General features: G+C 40.7%; 1 protein-coding gene across 1 annotated transcript in view; it reads right to left on the bottom strand.

Annotated features, from left to right (window-relative positions):
* Positions 1–21143, bottom strand: part of EPHA4 (EPH receptor A4) — a 366195-nt gene that overhangs the window by 17621 nt on the left and 327431 nt on the right. Inside the window, exons 12-15 of the mRNA XM_044070168.1 lie at positions 18233–18294; positions 14325–14534; positions 2792–2941; positions 2476–2669 (exon numbers count right to left, since the gene is read on the bottom strand). Coding sequence (XP_043926103.1) covers positions 2476–2669; positions 2792–2941; positions 14325–14534; positions 18233–18294 — 616 coding nt within the window. The remainder of the gene's footprint in view (positions 1–2475; positions 2670–2791; positions 2942–14324; positions 14535–18232; positions 18295–21143) is intronic.

Raw genomic sequence — 21143 nt, 5'->3', positions numbered from 1 at the left:
TACATATACACAGGCACACACTCTTCCACAGGCATCCCCTCTCTCTCACACACACACGCACACACACACACACACACACACACACACACACACACACACACACACACACACACACACACACACACACACACACACACACACACACATTGTATATGACCCTCCAATACATAGCACTCCCATACACTTGTGTAGGTATGCAACACACACACACACACACACACACACACACACACACAGACACACACACACACACACACACACACACACACAGACACACACACCTCCCCACCACCACCAAACCTACTCCACTAAACCTCCTGATACTTACCTGCAACATCATCTCTCTCGCTGAGTATAATGGGAGACAACAAACATAGCCAAAATGTGGTTAACACTCCTGACCATGCTATGTTATATCACTTCCTGGGGGTGAGTACATGGCCAATTAGCACACCCTTCTTCCCTGGAATGTCTCATTACCATGTAGCACAGTCATGGAGATGGCCCAACACATTGACTCTACTGAGTCTCTCTCTGAATCAGAAAGGGCATCCACCACTGGTTGCTTGCCTATGTTAGGGATTACTAGTGGTGCTAGCTCTTTCTGTATCCCAGGCAGTATTTATCTAAGAGCATTAAGTTGCATGCAAATGCCATTAATACTGGGAGGGGGGGAAGCAAAACTAAACTAAAATAATGACTTATGTTGGAACTTCAGATATCTAACAGCAAGGTAATTAAGAATAATACCCAATAATACCTAATAAATACAACTAAGTTGTTAATACATTCAAGAAGTTGTGTGTATAAATTATCACGTCACATCTTTAATGTATAATATAATAGGATATTATTCAGGTGCTCTAGTCTTTCTTCTTGTGACTTTTGCTGAGACATTTCATATCAGTAAATAGTAAGAAAAAGCATGGTATATTCAGGAACAAGTGGCAACTTGCTGAAATTAACTGATGTGGCAGGTGCCTATAGGCTATCAAATATCCTACCAAGTGAAAAGCAGTATACAAATGATTGAAGAGAGTGAGGGACAGACTTTAACATTGCCACCACACAGAAAAGCAGATGTTGAAAATATGTTTTATTTTTTTTTAGGAGCATTACTCTGGGAGTCGGTATTCAGAAAGTCTCTGATTGTGCAGCTCTCGTGCACCATCCCAAATGGAAACAAGACTACAAAAATGCATGCTGTGCCTCCAAGGTGCACCCTGTGAATAGCTGCACTGATCCATTCTTCAGGGTTATCACATCCTGGAACACAAAATCTTCAGAGTTCGGCATTCAGAAAGCAAGCTTTGGAGGATTACACTGTCTATGGGTATTACGATGCTGGGCAAAAAAAGAAATCAATGCTAACTAAAGGAACAATCATTATCTTATGTTATGGGGTGTGGGATATTCGCTACCAAAAACTGTCATACAGTATTTACACCACTGCGTTTTGTAGGTTAAAATACCTTAAAGCAATTCCAAAGCTATCATAAGCTTAGCAGATTTGTAAATCTGTGTAAAGGACAGAAACAGCTGAGACACAATGTACGGCCAAGTTAAAACACAAGGTCTGAACTTAATATTATGTAAGTCTTTAGAAGCAGGGCTTACTAACTGATGTTCTGTTACCATAATTATCATTCAGCATCACATTGTCATCTTCTTTCAAGGTTATTTTAGTACAATTTATGTTTATAGGTGTCCACATAATTCATTAAGCTGTAAAGAGAGATACTTCTACAAAATTCTATGGGGAAGGTAGGTGAAAGAAAAAAAAATCTGTAAAACAAATTCGAGGGCATCCATCTCAACCTCTTGGAAAAAGAAATCGGAACAATCCCTAAAATAATAGGTAGGAGACTGAAGCCCGAAAATAGGGAAAGATTTCAAACATTGTTCTTATAAACTTAGAAAGTTGCTAGAATAACAGGATTGTTGTTAGAATGTATTTTCTGAATGATATGAAGTCTGAAACAAAAATGTATATCATTACTTAGTAACTTCAATCCTCAATGATTTGATAAAAAAAACCCAGAAATTTTATGAAGACAGACTAAAGTTATGAGGCAAAACTCTGGACACTCAAAATCTAGACAGTTGAGAAGTATTTACAAGATTAATGTGTTATCTCTGGTTGGTATCATCACCGTTTCCCCTACGCCCTCAGTCAGAACATACCATAGAAATAAAACATAATGTCCGAGTGTTCTGTAGCTGTTTAATGTTTTAAATAAATAGCAAGCTTACAAAATAAGCAAGCTTACAAAATACCTTTTAAGTACTTCATCCTCTAGTTAAGGAGGTAGACATAGAAATTGTGCAGTGTATGTCAATAAAACCTCTCAGCAAAGCAGTCTGTGGAATGATCATCAGATTTCTGGCCTCAGAATTTAGCAGCCAAAAAAAATAAAAAATGATGTGCCTTAAGGGGAGTATAAAATTATATCACTGAGTTGCTGAGCTTCTAACCTGGAACTCTCATGGCCGATTCTCTTCAAACTGTTGGGATTACGGATGAGTTTATCCAGCATGTTAACAATCTGTCCAAACTTAGGCCTGTCACTGCGTTCCTTCTGCCAGCAATCAAGCATCAGCTGATGAAGAGGCAAGGGGCAGTCCATAGGTGAGGGCAAGCGATAGCCTTCTTCAATGGCCTTAATTACCTAAAAGCAAAGGCACAGAGAAGTCAAAAAACTTAGCATCTGCTCATGACAAGGTCATGTTTTGAACATAATGTACAACATTTGGTCTAACAGAAAGTCAAATAATATCACAAAATACTTACATCTTGATTTGACATATCCCAGTAAGGTCGTTCGCCATAGGACATCACTTCCCACATAACAATTCCATAGCTCCATACATCACTGGCAGAGGTAAATTTCCGGTAAGCAATTGCTTCTGGAGCTGTCCATCTGATGGGAATTTTACCCCCCTTTGAAAGAAAGATATATCAATTAGTCTCAGTGCAGCAAAAACCTCAGTGGTCCTGTTTGATTAATAAAAATAATTTTTACTCTTCACTGAAAAAATATTGTAATATCATAACAAGCACCGTCCATAAGATGAGTCTGCATTTTTAATTGAAAATCTTGAAATAATAGCATATAAACTGCATATCATGTTTCAGACAGAAGAATAGCTGGATGTTATAAAACATGACTCACTGTATTTTTAGCCTGTTTTCAGCATAACCAGACAGTCATTAGGAGATGGATTTACTCTTCGATATGTTATCATAATCAACCTATATCATTAAGTGCCACATTACCATCTTGTTTCAAGCTTATTTTAGCACATTTTGTGTTTGTAGGTGTCTACATAATTCACTGAGCTTTAAACCCTGTGTTGTAGTTGTGTATTAAGTTACAATGGAATGCTTTTGTCAGCTTTTGTGAAATATGTGGCGCTCCTCTCTAGGCTGTTTGTTGTTCTCTGCATTCTTCCTTTGGAATATTTTTGTCAGGGAAGAGATCAATGTTTTTTTTCATTGCTATGCTCCTAACATATAGCTCTCTCTCTCTCTCTCCTTCACTTTATATGCCATAGATTGACTTGAAAACAGCATGGAATGCATCAAGCACTAACAGTAACCATAGCCGGCCTTAGGTGTAGGCCAACCACGCGGTTGCCTAGGGTGCCACTCCTAGCAGTGGTGCTTTTCCAGCAAACTGGATGATGTAAATAAATCAGCATGGGGGCACCAGGTGGTGTGTGTGGGGTGGGGGGCTGTGGAGCCCTTTTGCACAGTGCATTACTTGACCTAAGGCCGATCCTGACAGTATTCAATTAAATCTTAACACTTCAGAGACTGTCACCATGACAATACAATCCCATTTTTTTGGATTCTAGAGCTTTATGCACCCTAATATCATTTATGATAGTGGCAAGCTAGAATCCATGTCAAAGATACATAGTCTAGAGTAATCCTTGATGACAGATGTACAAGGAATTAGCAGGTGTTGGCCTTGGCAAAGTCCCTGTGCTGCTGTCTTGGAAGTACCGACTTATAAAATACCTAATTCCATCTGAGGATCTCCCCATAACAGTGCATGTTATGACCTCCTCCTGTCTGGACTACTCCAACTCCTTGTACTTTGGAGTTTCCACATTCAGAGCTTGATATATACTCCTGTCGCAGAATTCTGCAGTCTGATTACAAATCCATGTTTCTCATTGTTGTCAAATTACAGTTGTGTTCCACAGTCTCCAACTGCCATTTCTTCAGTCTCATATCATCTATAAATTTCTGGTCTTAAATTTACATAGCACTACATGACGTGTCTTCCCTGTGAAATGTTAGCCTTATTTTGGTCATCTTGCACTAACCGGCCTACTACCTTGGAGCTCTTAGCAGTTCAGAATGTACACTGGAATCTCAAACTCTGGTTACTTTGCTTTGTAGGTAATCTACCTTTTAAAGCAACCGTCATGGTAGTTGATGGAACCAACACATGCAATGGCTGTAAGAGGTCCCTAAACAACATCTCTTTGATTTGGTCTTAAGTCATTAACTAATATGCCTTTGCCTCCTTCAGTTTCTTATTGATGTTTTATTATAACTATATGTGTTTTTATTGTTATCCTGTTTGCATGGTGCTCAGTTATAGGCACTTCAATGAACCTGAAGTTGAAGTGCTGTCATATTCCCACCCGGAAGTAACATGAGCTGTTACACAAGAACTACAGCCATTTTTAATATACTGACAAAAGACAAAAACTCCCTGAAGATCTTCTAACAGCCAGCACAGAGGAATAAGGCTAAGAGCTCCAGTTCCTGTAGTACAGGGTTTGATTCCCTCAACCTTCTTTGGCCTACTGTGTGACACTGAGCAAGTCACTTAACCATGCATTGGTTTTGGGTCAACTACGAAAATGGATTATGTTTCCAGTGGGCCTACCTGGTTAACAAATAGATATTATTAGACTAACCGGGTAGGTAGCTTATAGATATATATATATATATATATATATATATATATATATACATATATATATATATATATACATATATATATATATATATATATATATATATATATATATATATATATATATATATATATATATATATATATATATATATATATATATATATATATATATATATATATATATATATATATATATATATATATATATATATATATATATGGGATCTGTGCAGATCCCCGACGGCACTTTCAGCTGAAGCCGAAATCACCGAACATACATAACCGAAAGTGCTGTTCACAGAAAGAGCACTTTTGGTTAAGTATGCTGGTTGTGCCAGTCGCACTACTGTGCGGTTAAGGGAGAATACCCTTTTCCCCACTGTAGTGCGACCTCAGAATGAGAATAAAAAAGTAGAGGGGGCATGGAGGGCACATCCCCCCACACGAGGGGTGCAGTGGGGCTTGCCCCCCCTGCATAAAAGAAGATTGTTTTTTGTTTTTTTTTCCAAGCGCACTTTAACGAAATGCTTTTTCGGTGAAAGCGCTTTCGTTAAAGTGCATTCAGTTATTGTGGATTCGGACTATTGAACTTTCGTTCAATAGTCCTAGATCCATATAAATATATATATATATATATATATATATATATATATATATATATATATATATATATATACACAAAGGCATACGTATACATATACACACACAAACATATATATATATATATATATATATATATATATATATATATATATATATATATATAAACACACACACACACACATGTACACACAAACACATATATATATATATATATATATATATATATATATATATATATATATATATACACACACACACACATACATACATATACATACATATATATATATATATATAGGTTCATAGGTTCATACTAGGCTATCTGCCCGAGGGCATTTACAAGCCTAGCCCATCGTTTTGTGGCTTACGCCACCCCTTGAGTATGGGGAACTATACCCATTATTTTGCTGTGCCTCTGTCGAGCAGTGACACTGAGGTAATCCCTGGGGTATATTTGCGATCTCCCATCCATTGGTCAAGATTTCTCTTGAACAAGGCCAGCGAGTGCTCTGCCTCACATATACGGGATTTTGTTCCACAGCATAGGGAGTCTTTGGGTGATGAATCTATCCCTCCTGCACGTCCTATTAATAGCCGTGTCGAGGTTTAAGTCTCCCGCCCTTGTGGCTCTGGTGGATCTAGATTTTTTGAGGTGAAGCATATTCATCAAATCTGGGTTTGACATGGCCTTGTATGTTAGGCAAAGGTCACCTCTGAGCAAGCGGTGGCGACTGAATAGAGCTGGAGTTCTTTCAGTCGGGCAGCATAGGACAGATTTCGAGACCCTTTATCCTTTTGGTGAGGAACTTTTGTGGTCTCTCCAGCTGCTGCAAGTGTCGGGTCAGATACATTCCGAATTGGGCATTGTACTCAATCATTGGTCTGATGAGTGATGAGTAAAGGGAGACCATGACCTCCCTTGATCTAGATGAGAATCCCTTCATGATAAGGTGGGCAATGTAGAAGGTCTTCCTAACTACTTTAGCTACATGGGTGTCGAATGACAGACTACAATCAACCTGGGTCCCCAAGTCCCTGATAACTTCTTCTGTGCTCAGTGGATTGCCACCTATTTGGTAGCTAGGGGTAACCTTGTTTTTCGAAGGGTATGACTATGCATTTTGGCATTTAACTTTAGGCCATGGCTCTGGCACCAGTTATCCGTTTCTGTGAGACCCTTCTGAAGGATATCTGTGTCAGATGTGTTTTCTACTATGGCTCCCAGTTTGCAGTCATCTGCAAACTTTGTCAGCCATAACCCTCCTGTGTTTGCTTGTACCCGGAAAAGTAGATGCCAAACAAGAGTGGGCCCAGGACTGAGCCCTGTGGGACCCACTTGTGACAGGCTTTGAGTCTGACATGGCGCCAGCAACTCTGACCCTGTGGGTTCTGTCACTCAGCCAGTTTGCAACCCATCTTGTGATGTATGGGTTAACATTTAAGCTGCTGAGTTTTTCAATGATACCAGTGAGGTATTGTATGAAGGCCTTAGCCAGATCCAGGTAGGCTGTATGGACTGCCTTTCCCTCATCAATGGCTTTGGTGACTGTTTGAAAAAGTCAACCAAGTTTAAAAGGCATGATCTGCCTTTGACAAAGCCAAACTGGGTTGGATCCAAGGTCTGCAAATTCCCTATGTCTTTATTTATGAGGTCCATTATGATCCTCTCCATGGCTTTGCAGATAAGGCTTGTCAAGCTAATAGGCGGTAATTTCCAGGGTCGGTGGAAGCACCGCCTTTGTGAAGTGGGACCACAGTTGCAGTCGCCACTCCTGGGTACATATCCAGAGGTAAGACTTTGATTAAATAGCTGTCCTAGTTGTGGGTTTAATTCCTCATTGAGTTCGTGGAGCACACAGCCGGGGACACCGTCGGGTCCCATGGATGCTGTGTTTTGCTTTGGAGAGAGCAGTTTTAACTTGGGCGTTGGAAATGTTTGGGGGCTGCAATCGTTTGGTATAGATATCTCTCCTTTTGGGGAGGCAGAAGTTTGCACTGAACCTGTCAGCCAGTATGTTGGCAATGTCTGTAGGATCAGTAATCTTCACATCATTTTGACTAGTTCTGAGCATATCTGGGAGTTTCCTCCCAGGTTTCTAACATAGCTAAAGAATGCCTTATGATTGTCTTTTGAGTCTTTAGCTATTTTTCTCCCAAAATTTGCTTTGGATGATTTTATGAGAGCTCTTAGTTTTTTACTTATAGTGATCAAGGGTGTCTTACCTTTTAAGGATTTTGCTCTATCTTGTAGTAGCTTTCTCCTTTTGTTGTAGAGTTTGTTTATGGCTGGGGTCCACCAGAGTGGGCGCTTGCCTTTGGTACAGAGAGTCTTTGTTTTGCTTGGGATTGCCTTATCCATGCAGTCCTGCAGGTGCTGGTAGAAGGCATTTGTGAGTGATTCAGCGGCTTGAGTACTGTTATCCACGCTCGGGGGCCTTAAAGGAGACCACACTAGTCTTTAGAAGTGTGAAGTCGGCTTCGAGAAGTTTTTACTGTGGTCTTTTTATTTCAGGTGGGGATGGGATGAGGACCACCAGCGAGATTAGTTTGTGGTCTGATCTCACCAGTGAGGGTATACTTCCGGTGTTGAACATTGTGCTCCCATGTTCGTGATGATGAGATCAAGTATGTTATCTCCTCTTGTGGGGATGGTGACTAGTTGTTCCATGGCATTTGAGTTTATGAATTCCAGGAACTTTTGGGCTAGGGTGTTTGGGCTTGAGTAGTGTTCCCAGTCTATATTAGGGTAATTGAAGTCACCTAGTATGATGGTGTTTGGTGATACATTTATCCCCTCTAGTGTTTTCAGGAAAGCCATGTGAGGTTCCTGAGTTTGTGAGGGTGGCCTGTAACATGCTACAATTTGCAGAGCAGTCTTGCCTATGGTTAATTGCACCTGGATGGTCTCCGATGCATCGTCGCGTTTCCACCAGTCTTGAGGTGTGGGTGTCCTCCCACACCCCAAAGACATGCTGTAGGTAGATTGGACTCTCTAAATTGGCCCTATGTGTGAGTGTGTGCAAGTGTGTGCCTTCTGTGGAAGGTTGGGTGCTGGGCTGGCAACTCGACACCGTAAAAAGTACAGTTTTGTACCTACCATAAATGTAGATGTTCGAGGATCCCCATTGCTGCAGTCCTTACTATTGGGTGTAGTCCGCTGTCCAGTCGGCCCGAATACCAGGGTATGGCTGGCGTCGGTCAGGCGCATTAGACTGACGCCAGTACGCCAGGGTACTAATGCGCATGACCGACGTCATATCCTCAGTCTTTTCTTGCCCCAGATGTCAGAAGACCCTAAAAAGACAAGGCCCAAAATACCTGCACCAAAAATATGTACAATATATACAAGAATATCAGCATGTAACCTCACCTACACAACCACCCCTAAACATAGAGGGGAAGGAGGGAGGGTAAATTGGACTGCAGCAATGGGGATCCTCGAACATCTACATTTATGGTAGGTACAAAACTGTACTATGTTCTTCGCCCATTGCTGCAGTCCTTACTATTGGGTAGAATCCCAAAGCAGAGGTAAGGGAGGCTGGCAAATCATAAAGAAGCAGGAGCAGACAACATGCCTTGCAAAACAGCTGTGGCAAAACCAGCCCTAGACTTAGAGTAGATAGGAAGGTGATAATGCTTAGAGAAAGTATGCACTGAACTCCAAGTAGCTGCTTCCAAAATATCCTTAGTTGCCACCCCTTAGAAATGCTGTTGAAGTGGCAGTAGCCCTAGTGGAATGAGGCCTAATCCCAGCTGGAATCTCCTTGCCATGATGGGAATAACAAATGCAATGCAAGAGCCAATCCACCTAGAAATAGTTTGTTTTGACACAGGCTTGCCCTGAACTCAAAGCAAAAGAAACAAACAACTGCTGAGACTGCCTAAAATCCTTAGTCCTGCTTAAATAATAACGCAATTGCCTGTGTACATCTAAAGTGTGCAAAATCTTTTCCCCTTTATTTTGGGGGTCTGCATAAAAGTAGGCAAATGAATAGTTTGGTTTAAAGCCACACTAGAAACCACCTTAGGCATAAAGGAAGGATTAGTGCGTAATGATACCCTATCCTTATGGAAAATCAAAAGGGCTCTACTGCCATAAGGGCCTGCAACTCAGACACCCTTCTTGCAGAAGTAATAGCCAACAGAAAAGCAGTCTTCCATGACAAGTATTTCAATTCAGCAGTAGCCGCAGGCTCAAAGGTTGTAGAGTAAGTTTTCCAACACAAAATTGAGATCCCAAGCAGGAGTAGGAGCTCCGCGGGGTCTTATATTCTTTGCCCCTCTAAGAAACTGCTTGAACAAAGGATGCGAAAACAAAGGTGGGTCACAATCATAGTGAGCTGAAATTGCTGCAGCAGGAATCTTAATGGAAGAGAAGGACAAACCTTTGTCCAATAACTCAGTAAGATATTGAAGAGCCACACTCAAATTAGGCTCAGAAATCTCCAAATTCTTCGCTGTACTCCAAAATAAAAATCTCTTCCATTTTTCTGCGTACACTTTCCTTGTACTAGGTCTTCTAGCTTCCATAATCACATTTAAAACTTGTTGAGGAAGTTGAGACCTGTTGTGTTTCAACACAGAATATGCCAGGCTGTTAGATGAAGAGAGTGAAGCTTGACATTGAGCAGATGACCGTCCTGCTGAGATAACAGATGAGGAATCAGAGGTAAAGGCCATGGAGGCTTCTTTACCAGACTCCGTAGTAGTGGGTACCAGTGTTGCCGAGGCCAATCTGGAGCTATCAAAATCATCCTTGGCCTGTCTTGTCTGACCTTTAATAGTACCTTTGGAAGAAGAGGCAGAGGTGGAAAGGCATACACATGAAGGTTTTCCAACTGAAAGACAGAGCATCCACTTTCCAAGCTGTGTGATGAAACCCCTTTGTGCAATACTTTGGCAGCTGGTGGTTTAGTGGAGAAGCGAACAGATCTATGTCTGGAGTTCCCCATGACACTGTCAATTTCTGAAATACATGAAGATCCAGTTTCCACTCGTGGGGATCCATGATTTGCCTGCTTAACACATCTGCTAAGGAGTTCTGTGCTCCTGGCAGAAACCTTGCCTGAAGAGTTAGTTGCAAGCTTAGCAGTCTCCCATAAAATCATTGCTTGCCTGCATAGAGGATAAGAATGTGTTCCCCTTGCTTGTTGATGTACCACATGACAGTTGTGTTGTCTGTTAGAATCAACACCTGCCCTGGAAGAAGTAACTCCTTGAAAGCCATTAATGCAAACTGGACTGCTAACATCTCCTTCATGTTGATATGTAGATGCTGTAGTCTGGCAGGCCACTTGTCTTGTATCCACTTTCCATTTAGATGAGCTCCCCAAGCAATGTCCGAGGCATCTGTCGTTAAAATCTGACTCGCCTCTGGCGGGTCACAGAGAGTCCCTTGTTTAGGTGACATTCCTGAGCCCACCACAAAATTCTTCTTGAAGGCAAGGTATTATTTGAATGACAGTGTCCAAATCCTAGCAGTGCTGTGTCCATACATTTTAGAGATACCATTGTAGCTTCCTCATATGCAGTTTGGCATTGGGAAGCACCAGAATACAAGATGCCATGAACCCTAATGCTTGAAGGACTGTCCTTGCAATCAGCACGGACTGATGAGATAGTTGATGGAAGTAAAGTGATAGACTCTTTTGTTTGTCCCGGGTTAAAAAGGCCATCTGGGCTGCTGTATTCAGTCTCACACCCAGAAAGCACATGTCTTGAGAGGGTACTAGACTGGACTTTATTTCGTTCACAGAATACCCTAGGCATCTTAGCACTGCTATAACATATTCCAGATGCTGTAGAAGGTCTTCCTTTTCTTGAGCCAGAATCAGGCAGTCGTCCAAGTAAGGATAGATTTGAATTCCTTGTAGCCTGAAGTAAGCTATCACTGGAGCCAGAACCTTTGTGAATACTCTCGTCCCAGTAGATAAGCCAAAGGGCAATGCAGAGAACTGTTAATGGGAATTTCCAGTTCGCAAACGCAGATACTTCCTGCAACTTAGCCTTATAGGCACATGAAGGTAAGCTTCCTTGAGATCTAAAGTTACCATCCAGTGATCTTTGCCCAGCAGAGGTAAAAGCTGTTGTAACGTCAACATCTTGAACTTGGGAATGTCCAGATAAGTGTTGAGGATAGATAAATCCAAAATTGGTCTCCACGTGTTCCCCTTCTTTGGTACTAGGAACAGGCGAGAATAAAATCCTAGGCCCCTTTCTGATACAGGGACTGGCTGAATGGCCCCATCTGGAGTAACTGAGAAACTTGCTTGTGAGCCTCTTTTCTTTGTGGAGGAGGAACGTCTGGCATGCCTTTGAAAGGGGCATTGTGTGGAAATAAAACCTGTAACCGTGGTGAATGATATCCAACACCCATCTGTCTTGAGTAATTAAATCCCAATTTTCTTTGAAAAGAGACAGTCTTCCTCCCAAAGGAGCTGCCAGGCGAGAATCGACTGGCAGCTGAAAAGGCAGGTCATTGGGTCTGTTTACGAAAGGACTGACCCCTGCCCTCACCAGAAGTCTGAGCAGGTGAACTCCCTGTTCTAGGCCTAAAAGAACCTTGAGCCCTGCCCCTACCACGTCTAGACCTACCCCTAGACTGGGAATCATAAGCAGGATATGTCCACCCCTTAGCAGGCCAATTTCTACTAAACTTGGTGGCTGCACCTGCAAAAATCTTTAACAGTTTGCATAGACTTAGCTTTGTCCTCCATTTTCTTTAAAACTGCTTCCACAGGCGAACCAAACAACACATCAGACTGTAAAGGAGCATCCAAAATCCTTGTCTTAACATGCTCAGCTAAATTCTGATCCTCAACCAGGCATGCCTGCGAAGAACAGAACTAGTGGCAGCCACCCTCGAGGAGGCCTGTACAGCATCAAAACCACATTGCAAAGAATGCTTACCCACTTGTTCAGACACATGAACCAAATCCAGCAACTCTTTACACTCAATACCTTCCGCCAAAGCATCCACCTTAGATTTCAATTGAGAAAGGAGATAATTTTGATATTTTAGCATGTGAAACTGACAATTCAACGCTCTCATGGCTAGAGTGGAAGAAGTATATACTTTCTTTCCCCACCTATCCAAAGCCCTTGCCTCTTTATCAGTGGGAACAGGATTTTTAACCACAGAGGCCTTAACACCTTTAGGCCCCTGAGAAACAGTTTCTGGATCCGCCCTAGGACTCTTAAACAAATACTTATGAGCTTCTGGCACCCTATAATACCTGTCAGGTTTAACAGGAGCAGCAGGCTAAGAGTCAGGGTTCAGGAAGCCTCTGCAAAAACATCCTCCACCACATTCAACACAGGAGGTATAGCTAAGGGCCTATGCTGGGGTAAAACAAGAATTCCCTAAGCCTTTTCCTGGAATCAGAGTAATCCTGGCCTTCCCATTTAAAGTGCTCCCTCATGGAATGCAGAGTCTCTGAAAATGAGAAATCCTCAGGAGGAGAAGCTGTAGGAGTGGAATCATCCACATCAGAATCAGAATAAGGAGGATACTCCTGCAAATCTTCAGAAGACTCAGTAGCCGCTGGACACGGTTCAAAACTATCAAACTCCGGTTCCACCCTAGGCCTCTTATCAGGAGGGGGCATAGAACCTCTAATCATAGTAATCAAATCTTCTGCCATTTTAAGCATATGCCTCTTAGGAACAGAACCCGAAATGCTAGGAGAAGCCCCCACTGAAGCTGAACTTGGCCTACCTCTCAAAGAAGTTTTGGCAACAGAAGGAGAGGCTCTAACTACCTTGGGAAGAGAAGGAAGAACAGTTACCTGAGAAGCCCCCTCAGCCTGGCCTACCTCCTGAGAAGGCACATCCTGTAACAGTAAAGTTTCTGCCTGAGACTCCATGGAAACTCCTGGCAAAACCTCTGGCTCCACAGAGCCCTCTAAAGAACCGACGTCCGGGACTGCCGGTTCATCAACCCTAGGCTTCGCTGTTTTGTCCTTGCTGCTTGGACGAAGCGGGCGTCGGAGCATCCGACGGCATTTTATAAGTGCAACGCTTCCCAAACACTAACCTGGCACAGTCTAACCTCCTCTTAATAGTGCGTTTGTTAAACCTAGCACAAGAGCGGCAACCAACAACGTCGTGCTCAGGCCCTAAACAAGGTATACACAAGGTATGGTAATCCCTATGAGGTATCTGTTTCCCACAAGAAATACAGTTATTCACTTTTTCTGACATCCGGTTAAATACTGAGGCAAGAAAAACAAAATGTTCCCAACGGGTACTTAGCCAACTCTGCTTCGGTCTGAAACTCCGGTTTCGGAAATATTTCAGAACGCCAACCTGCACTCGCAAAACTGCTTCTGCATCGGACCATGCGGCAAAAAAGACTGAGGATATGGCGTCGGTCATGCGCATTAGTACCCTGACGTACTGACGTCAGTCTAATGCGCCCTGACCGACGTCAGCCATATACTCTGGTATTCGGGCCGACTGGACAGCGGACTACACCCAATAGTAAGGACTGCAGCAATGGGGGACGAAGAACATCTCTACTGCCAATCATGAGCAGACAGGTGATCTGCTGTGGCGACTCCTAACTGGGAAAAAGCTGAAAGAAGAAGAAGATGCATGCTGACAACTTAGCTGGCCACTACAGTCTGAGCAGAAAACCTTCAGGGGATTTTCTTTCTGTGGTTGTAATGTCCCCTCTGCCTGCCACTGTGCTCGGCAAAATAGTTTGTCATACAATAGCAATAAAACAGAAAGTTAACGTGAATAATAAAGCAGTTCTGCACTTCACAATTAACTTACCCTGGTGGTATAGGCAGCCTCTGGATCATCTTCCAATACTCTGGACATGCCAAAATCTGACACCTTGCACACAAGGTTGCTGTTGACAAGGATGTTTCGGGCAGCAAGATCCCGATGAACATAACTCATGTCAGACAAGTACTTCATTCCAGAAGCAATTCCTCGAAGCATTCCAACTAACTGAATTACTGTAAATCTGCCATCATTTTTCTGAAAGAGGAAAAGGTACCAGTTTTATTTTTATTTTAAACTGAAAAATCAGGTGGTAAGTAAAAACTCTGTCTATAATACAACAAAAATACATGGCTTTTTTACATTTTTAATTTGCGTCTTTTTATAGCCTAGCACTTCTTCTAAAAGTCTTGCAGCTACACTAATTTCTCTGCCACAAAAAAGTAGTGACCCTTTTACTGTCTTCCCAAGTGAGACATGACAATGGATTTGGTGCTCATCATCTTGCAGTCTAGTGTGCATATACTCTACCCCCTCCCCCATTAAGAGCCCACACCTGTGTTTAAATTAGGCCATACATGTACAGTCACAAACATACACACAACACAGTGCACACTCTAGCCTCAAAATCAAAGTTGTGCATTCAACATACAAAAAATTTCCCCTATGTTTTGCAAAAGACACTCAATTACAACAATGCACGTATACGCTCATACAAATGTATGAACATGCACACCTACACAGGCATATCCATAGTAATAAGAGGCACATAAAACCCCCAAGTAAAATGCCACACCTCCTAACATTAAGTGATTACTACCTGTACTAACTATCCTATATCCAGGCTTGGTCATACATCCAAGTTACAGTATCAAGCTATTAATCCTGTCATAAGGCCAGGCACAAACACTAAGCTATCTAAAATGCATTCATATCAGCCTAAAAAAAGAGGATAAAGACAGCCGTTTTACTTTTTGGTTTTCATTAATCTTCTGATGAGTGATATATTTTATACTTTCATTGCTACATACCCTTTTCCACATAAATTATTACTGCAAATGAATACGTCTTTTGAGCCATCTCAAGACATAAATGAATCACCACAAACTTCAGCAACCTTCTTGACATTTTACGTTTTATTTTTGGATGATATGAGTGATGACTTTTTTGTATACCTTTTTCCTTGCCCACTATCATGCTCATTTGTTCCGCATCACCAGGATGAAGGCTAGTGACAGCATGGTAGCCAGCCAAGCAGCCATGAGGAATTTTCTATTTTTCTTTTTCTAAATAAAAATAAAGTCCTGTGTCATCTGGGCAACTTATTAATGCTGCATCATCTGGGTCATCAGCTTGGTTGGCTTGAACTACCTAGCCTAATCCAGTATAACCAACTGATTATGGCCTATAAAATCCTCCTGCACTTAAAAATATTATCACCCCCTATAACAATCCTAGACCGCTTCGATCCTCTAACAAACTACTAATTCAGACTAGCAAAATTAATAACACAGCCGGTGATTCTCTCTTTGCAAACTCTGTAAGTAGATCCTGGAACTCACTTCCAGCTGATATTACCTTACTTTCCACCTTAGGTCAATTTAAAACTAGACTCAAACAACATTTGTCACTTTAACTGGCTATGTCAATGTATCAAGCCTGGCTAACTCGAATGTGTAAAATCTGTTAACCAGTTTACTGTGTAATTTAATTTAATCCTGACTTGTGCTCAGGACTAACTTTAACCTGTGGAACTTGTTTAACTTGCTTACTTATGTAATCTCTGTAAATAATCTGTTTGTAATATGTAATGCTGGTATTATGTAATGCTGTATCTGCTTACCCTTTGAGCTTTTCTCCCCGGGCCTCCGCTGAAAATGGACATGCATCCAGTCGGACTATCCTGGTCAACAAATGTAAAATAAATAAAATAAAATAAAAATAAATCGTGTCCATTTGCATTCACTCATGTTCACAGAGGTATGAGCAAGCACATTCCTGTAGATGTCCCTAGAAGACTACATCATAGATGTGACTTGCCAGAGCCAATATCACACCCCTGGCACGTATACTGTATGCTGTCCCGCTCCCTGTCCACTAGGTACTTGTACAGCAGCAGGGAGGTCTGCATCCCTCCTACCCCTTGATCAGTGCACCAGCATTAGCCACTCACTGCTAACTATGCTCATCAGATTCTCTCAGTTAGTCCTGTGTCATCTGGGCAACTTGTTAATGCTGCATCATCTGGGTCATTATTGTGCTTTCTACGTGGGCACCATGGAGCCAAAATTTATTTTGTCAAAGCTAGTAATTGTCTTTCAATCTGCAGCACTATTTAAAAAAATGTCAAGCTATTATACATGTTGCTGATCAAATTCTTAAGGATGCAACATATATTAAAAATATGGAACCATTCATCCTTTTACAAATTCATTCATTATTTACTTTTTAATTGCTGTGGTACAATATTCAGAGTACTGTTTGCTGAACTCAGTTCTGGTGCAGAGAGGTCATAATGCAGACAATCACTGCTGGATGAGATGTCATTTTAACATAGGATGTAAACTTACAGTCAGTTATCTGTTCAGAAGGTAATCAAATCAAAGAGCCAAGGTCTGTGAGGCAGCAGTGAAAACTGCTGCAGTCAATGAGTGAGCAATATAAGTGTTTCAAAATTAGCGAGGAAAGTGGAAAAATAAACTGTAGTAACTGAAGCAAAAAGGTGTGTGTATACACACAGTATTTCTGGATTTATAACATGAGATTTTTTCACTAATATACTGCGGTGGTGGTGCTGCGGTAGCGTTGTCGCCTCATAGCAAGACTTTGTCTCGTTCGATTCTCAGCTAGAGCGTCTTCTGTGTGGAGGCATACATAAATGGGGCATGCCTTCGTTGAAGGTTGTGCATCAGGGCTGGTAACCCGGTACGTAAAGATCCACTACCAATCATTAGCGGACCGGAGTTCTGCTGTGGCGAGCCCTAACCGGGAAAAGCCGAAAAACACAAACAAACAAACATCATCAAACTATGGTCGCAGATAGGGAAGGTAAAGCATTTTCTTAGCTCAGAAGCACTGGATTTATTAAAAAAAGACCATGGAAAAATATAGTGTTTATTAATTATGTATTAGGCAAAAGAAAGATTTTTTTTCTTTAAAACACACATAGTGGATAACCTTGATAGGTTCATGCATAAATTAAACCTTACAAATGTGTGTAATTCTTTATGACTTATGCCTTCTGAGACTGAGACATTATTCTTGTCTTTTAATCTCATGATTACAGAAAAATACATGCACTTCTGTTAAGCCACATTGTATATAAAACAGGTATGGAAATATATGAGAATATATGTGTTTGGTCATTAGGGAAAAGGGACTAGATAAAGTAGGACAGACATTGACATATACATAGACTGAGAAACTGCTTACTTTTAAAAATCTCAACATCCAGCTAGCTTGGTTTATCTCTTACTCATTAACGTGCCAAAAGAAGCTGTGTGCATTTTAAGGATGTCTGGGAATTAGGTTATGAGCCTAAGCAATGCATACTTATTTAAACTGTTACAGCAGTAGCTTACTTAAGGAATAAATATTCACATCATGTCTCTAGTTCAAAAAAAAAAGCTAAAGTTTCATTCTAATGACTAACCTTAGGTTGTTTATTGACCTCATGAAATGTAAATGTTTACTGTATTACTTATTATATTGATTAATAGTGGAAAAGGCAGAGGTTTCATCATTTTATTCACTGCAGCAAAAGACACTGATTAATATAGTTGCAACAACCTTAGAAGGCAAGGCAACACATTTTTGTTCTGAGTTGCATGTCTTAAATAGTTGAAAAAGAAGCAACCTGCAAAAATCATGTCTTCTTCTGCACATTGATGGGTGCAGTACTTTGAAGCAAATCGTAAAAAAATACATAATTTCTGTCAGAATAATTGGTGACTTACCCTGAGGAATGCATCCAAGGAACCATTTTCCATGTACTCTGTTATGATCATAACTGGTTTACCTAGAAAAAAGAACACAATTACTTAGTCACCACTTCTACTGATGAGATACAAATGGGCTTTGCACCATTTTACTGCCACCACATCTGTCTTTCAGGGTCTAATTTAATTAATTATGCTAAGCCTGCACCTCAGCTGCAGAGAAGTAGGCAATGAATTATTAAAGAACAAGTTAAGACTCCATTTGGGAAATTAACCCTTTGATAGACTTGTTTACAAGGTCTCATTTAATATGGTCTTTACCTCCAGTGGAAACATTGTGCTTGATAGCCCCCTTTATCCAGACAAAAACACAGCAATGACAAAGACAATGGAAATATATTGCTACTGTTTTATGCCCACAAAATGGATTACGTTGTTTTGATAAATAAAGCCGGGTTGTGCATATACAGTACAAAGGAAATTTTGCCTGAAGCAAAGACTACACAGTTTCAGAGAACAAATATCTCAATGCCATCAAGCATGACATTTATAGTTGTTTATTCCAAACAACAACAACAACTTTCTGTGGTTATATAAATTTCAGCTTCTTCTTGCTCTCCTTTTCCCCCCAAAATTTATTTTTTCTTGCTGGTTACCCTCTTTAGTTGCTTTAGAAAACAATGCAAAACAGTCTCCTTGTAATATTTGGTTTTCCACTCCTGCAGCTTTGCCTTCCATAGATGTGACCAATCATTTTACCATGCTACATAACTGTGTCTGGAAACTTACTTTAAAGAGACAGAAAAACAAAATAGTGGTGCAGAATTTTCCTTGCAAATTCCCATATTTTGTGGAGGTAAAACTAGATTTGTCATAGAGTCCCTTCTTTCTAATGGTAATAATGTAACAGAGCCTTAGCTGTACTGACAAATCTATCAGGGCTCTAAAACCTATACTTGTACAAGTGCCTACACTATGCTATACTTCACATCATATAGGAAATTAAATGTGTTCAGGTAATGAAGTGAACAACTTTTTTTTTTCAAATAATTTATAGAACAGTACATCAAGTGATTCAACTGTTTACAGGAAACTCTCTTTCCTATGGATGGCCGCTCAGAAACACTTGTTGCTTCTGTCCATTTTAGTATGTTGAAGGTTTCAGCTGAAACCACCTCTAAGAAGTTTAACAGCAGCTCATCTGCCTGTTACTCCCAGAATAACTAATGTTACCAATAAGTCACGTTACGCATTTAAGAAAACGGCAATACTTACATTTTTAAGTCACAAAGACCCACTGAACTCAATTGCTTCTTTTCAGATGCGAGACTGAAACAGTTAGTATACAGTCTGCCTGCATTCATATACTACGAAAGTGAAAATGAAGGGAATTATGTCATTTCCTGATTGCTATATTACCCTACACATCAGGTTTCATAATACATATACCATGTTTCTTCAAGTCCCGTTTGTAAGGCTGACTATAAAGTAGCATTAAATGCACTCCATGTGCTTCACCAATATATCCCATGTTTGTTAGCGGGAAGAAAAGGTAACTGCAATCTGTAAATATGTGCATATGTATAACCACACAAGTAATAAATTACTAAAATGTTGAATAAAGACACAAAATCCAATATTTATATCTTCCGTGACTAAGCTTAGCATGTAAATAATAGGATAAGGACATGTGTGATTCCATGTATACAAAATATGCTGTAAATATTCTTCAGTATAAGGAAACTATCACTTACGCATCATTTTATTCTGTAATTAAGTAACCACTTGTAAGATACCACAAAGCCGGTATATTGTCAATACTGTAACCCAAAATTATGACGACATGGCCTACAAATCTTCTATGTTTTTATATTCAAAATATTATGAAGTCCTATGGCCTGGCTTGTTGCTGAAAAATTAAAATTGTCTACACTACCAACTGAATTAAGAAATGAAATTAATACATACATGTATACAAACATACACAGTAAATAAACAAACACGTAGACAAGATTACTCCTTTACTTTCAGGGAATAGTGTCATCAGTGTGGTTACTTGAATGATTTTTCATTTCCATTTGAAGACGTCCACTGTCTCTTAAATGACTTTGCAATAGTGTATAAAGAGGAAGTGTATGATGGTCAATGAGTGCAGGACATTTCTTATTTCTGAATAACAGAGCAGTCTTTCATCTCAGAATGTTAACAGAGAACAGATCTGCTGTTGGCAGCTGGTCCACAGGGCTCTTGTGCTCTTTCTTCTATTCTTTAGAGAAGATGAGGTTCACGCACTGAACATTTTGGTAACATGATCAGAAGTCGAGCATCAGACATGAGCATCATGCTGTTACTGAGGTATGTCTAATAATCAATGGCCCAACTAAAGGAGAACTGTGTATGCTGAAGTGCATGTCACAGTGCTATTGACAACTGGCTTTGGTGATGATTTTGACAGGTATGTTCCTCTTACTTCCATATGTTTTTCATCACTGTGGGCTTATGTGACGCCCGTGCACTGGCCCAGCAATCAAGGAGCGTCAATCTTCACAACTAACACCAAAGAGGGGTGTCTTATATAGGAGGAAAGGATAACAAATACGCACAGCAAAGTGCAATTTCCCTTAAGAGCACACATAGATCACAGTCAGTCCGGGGCTGGTCACTCCCTTGCTCTCCAGGTCCCAATAAGACTCCCCACTGGCACAGCTATAGGGTCCAGATCTCAGCCTAGTGGGCAAGCTAAATCCTCCAGTACCCTCTCTGTCCAACCAGTGCTTCGTGTCCCTGCCCAAGTAGCTGATACACACACACACACACACACACACACACACACACACACACACACACACACACACACACACACACACACACTTTGTGAAGAGTTTATACAACCACACAGACACTCCTGGGGAAGGCTGGCACAGGTTCT

Source organism: Protopterus annectens, chromosome 4.part1 (genome assembly GCF_019279795.1).
Source record: "Protopterus annectens isolate FY-2018-M chromosome 4.part1, PAN1.0, whole genome shotgun sequence".
Lineage (NCBI taxonomy): Eukaryota > Metazoa > Chordata > Ceratodontiformes > Protopteridae > Protopterus > Protopterus annectens.
The sequence above is the reverse complement of the archived record's forward strand: the minus strand, read 5'-3'. Positions and strand labels throughout refer to the sequence as shown.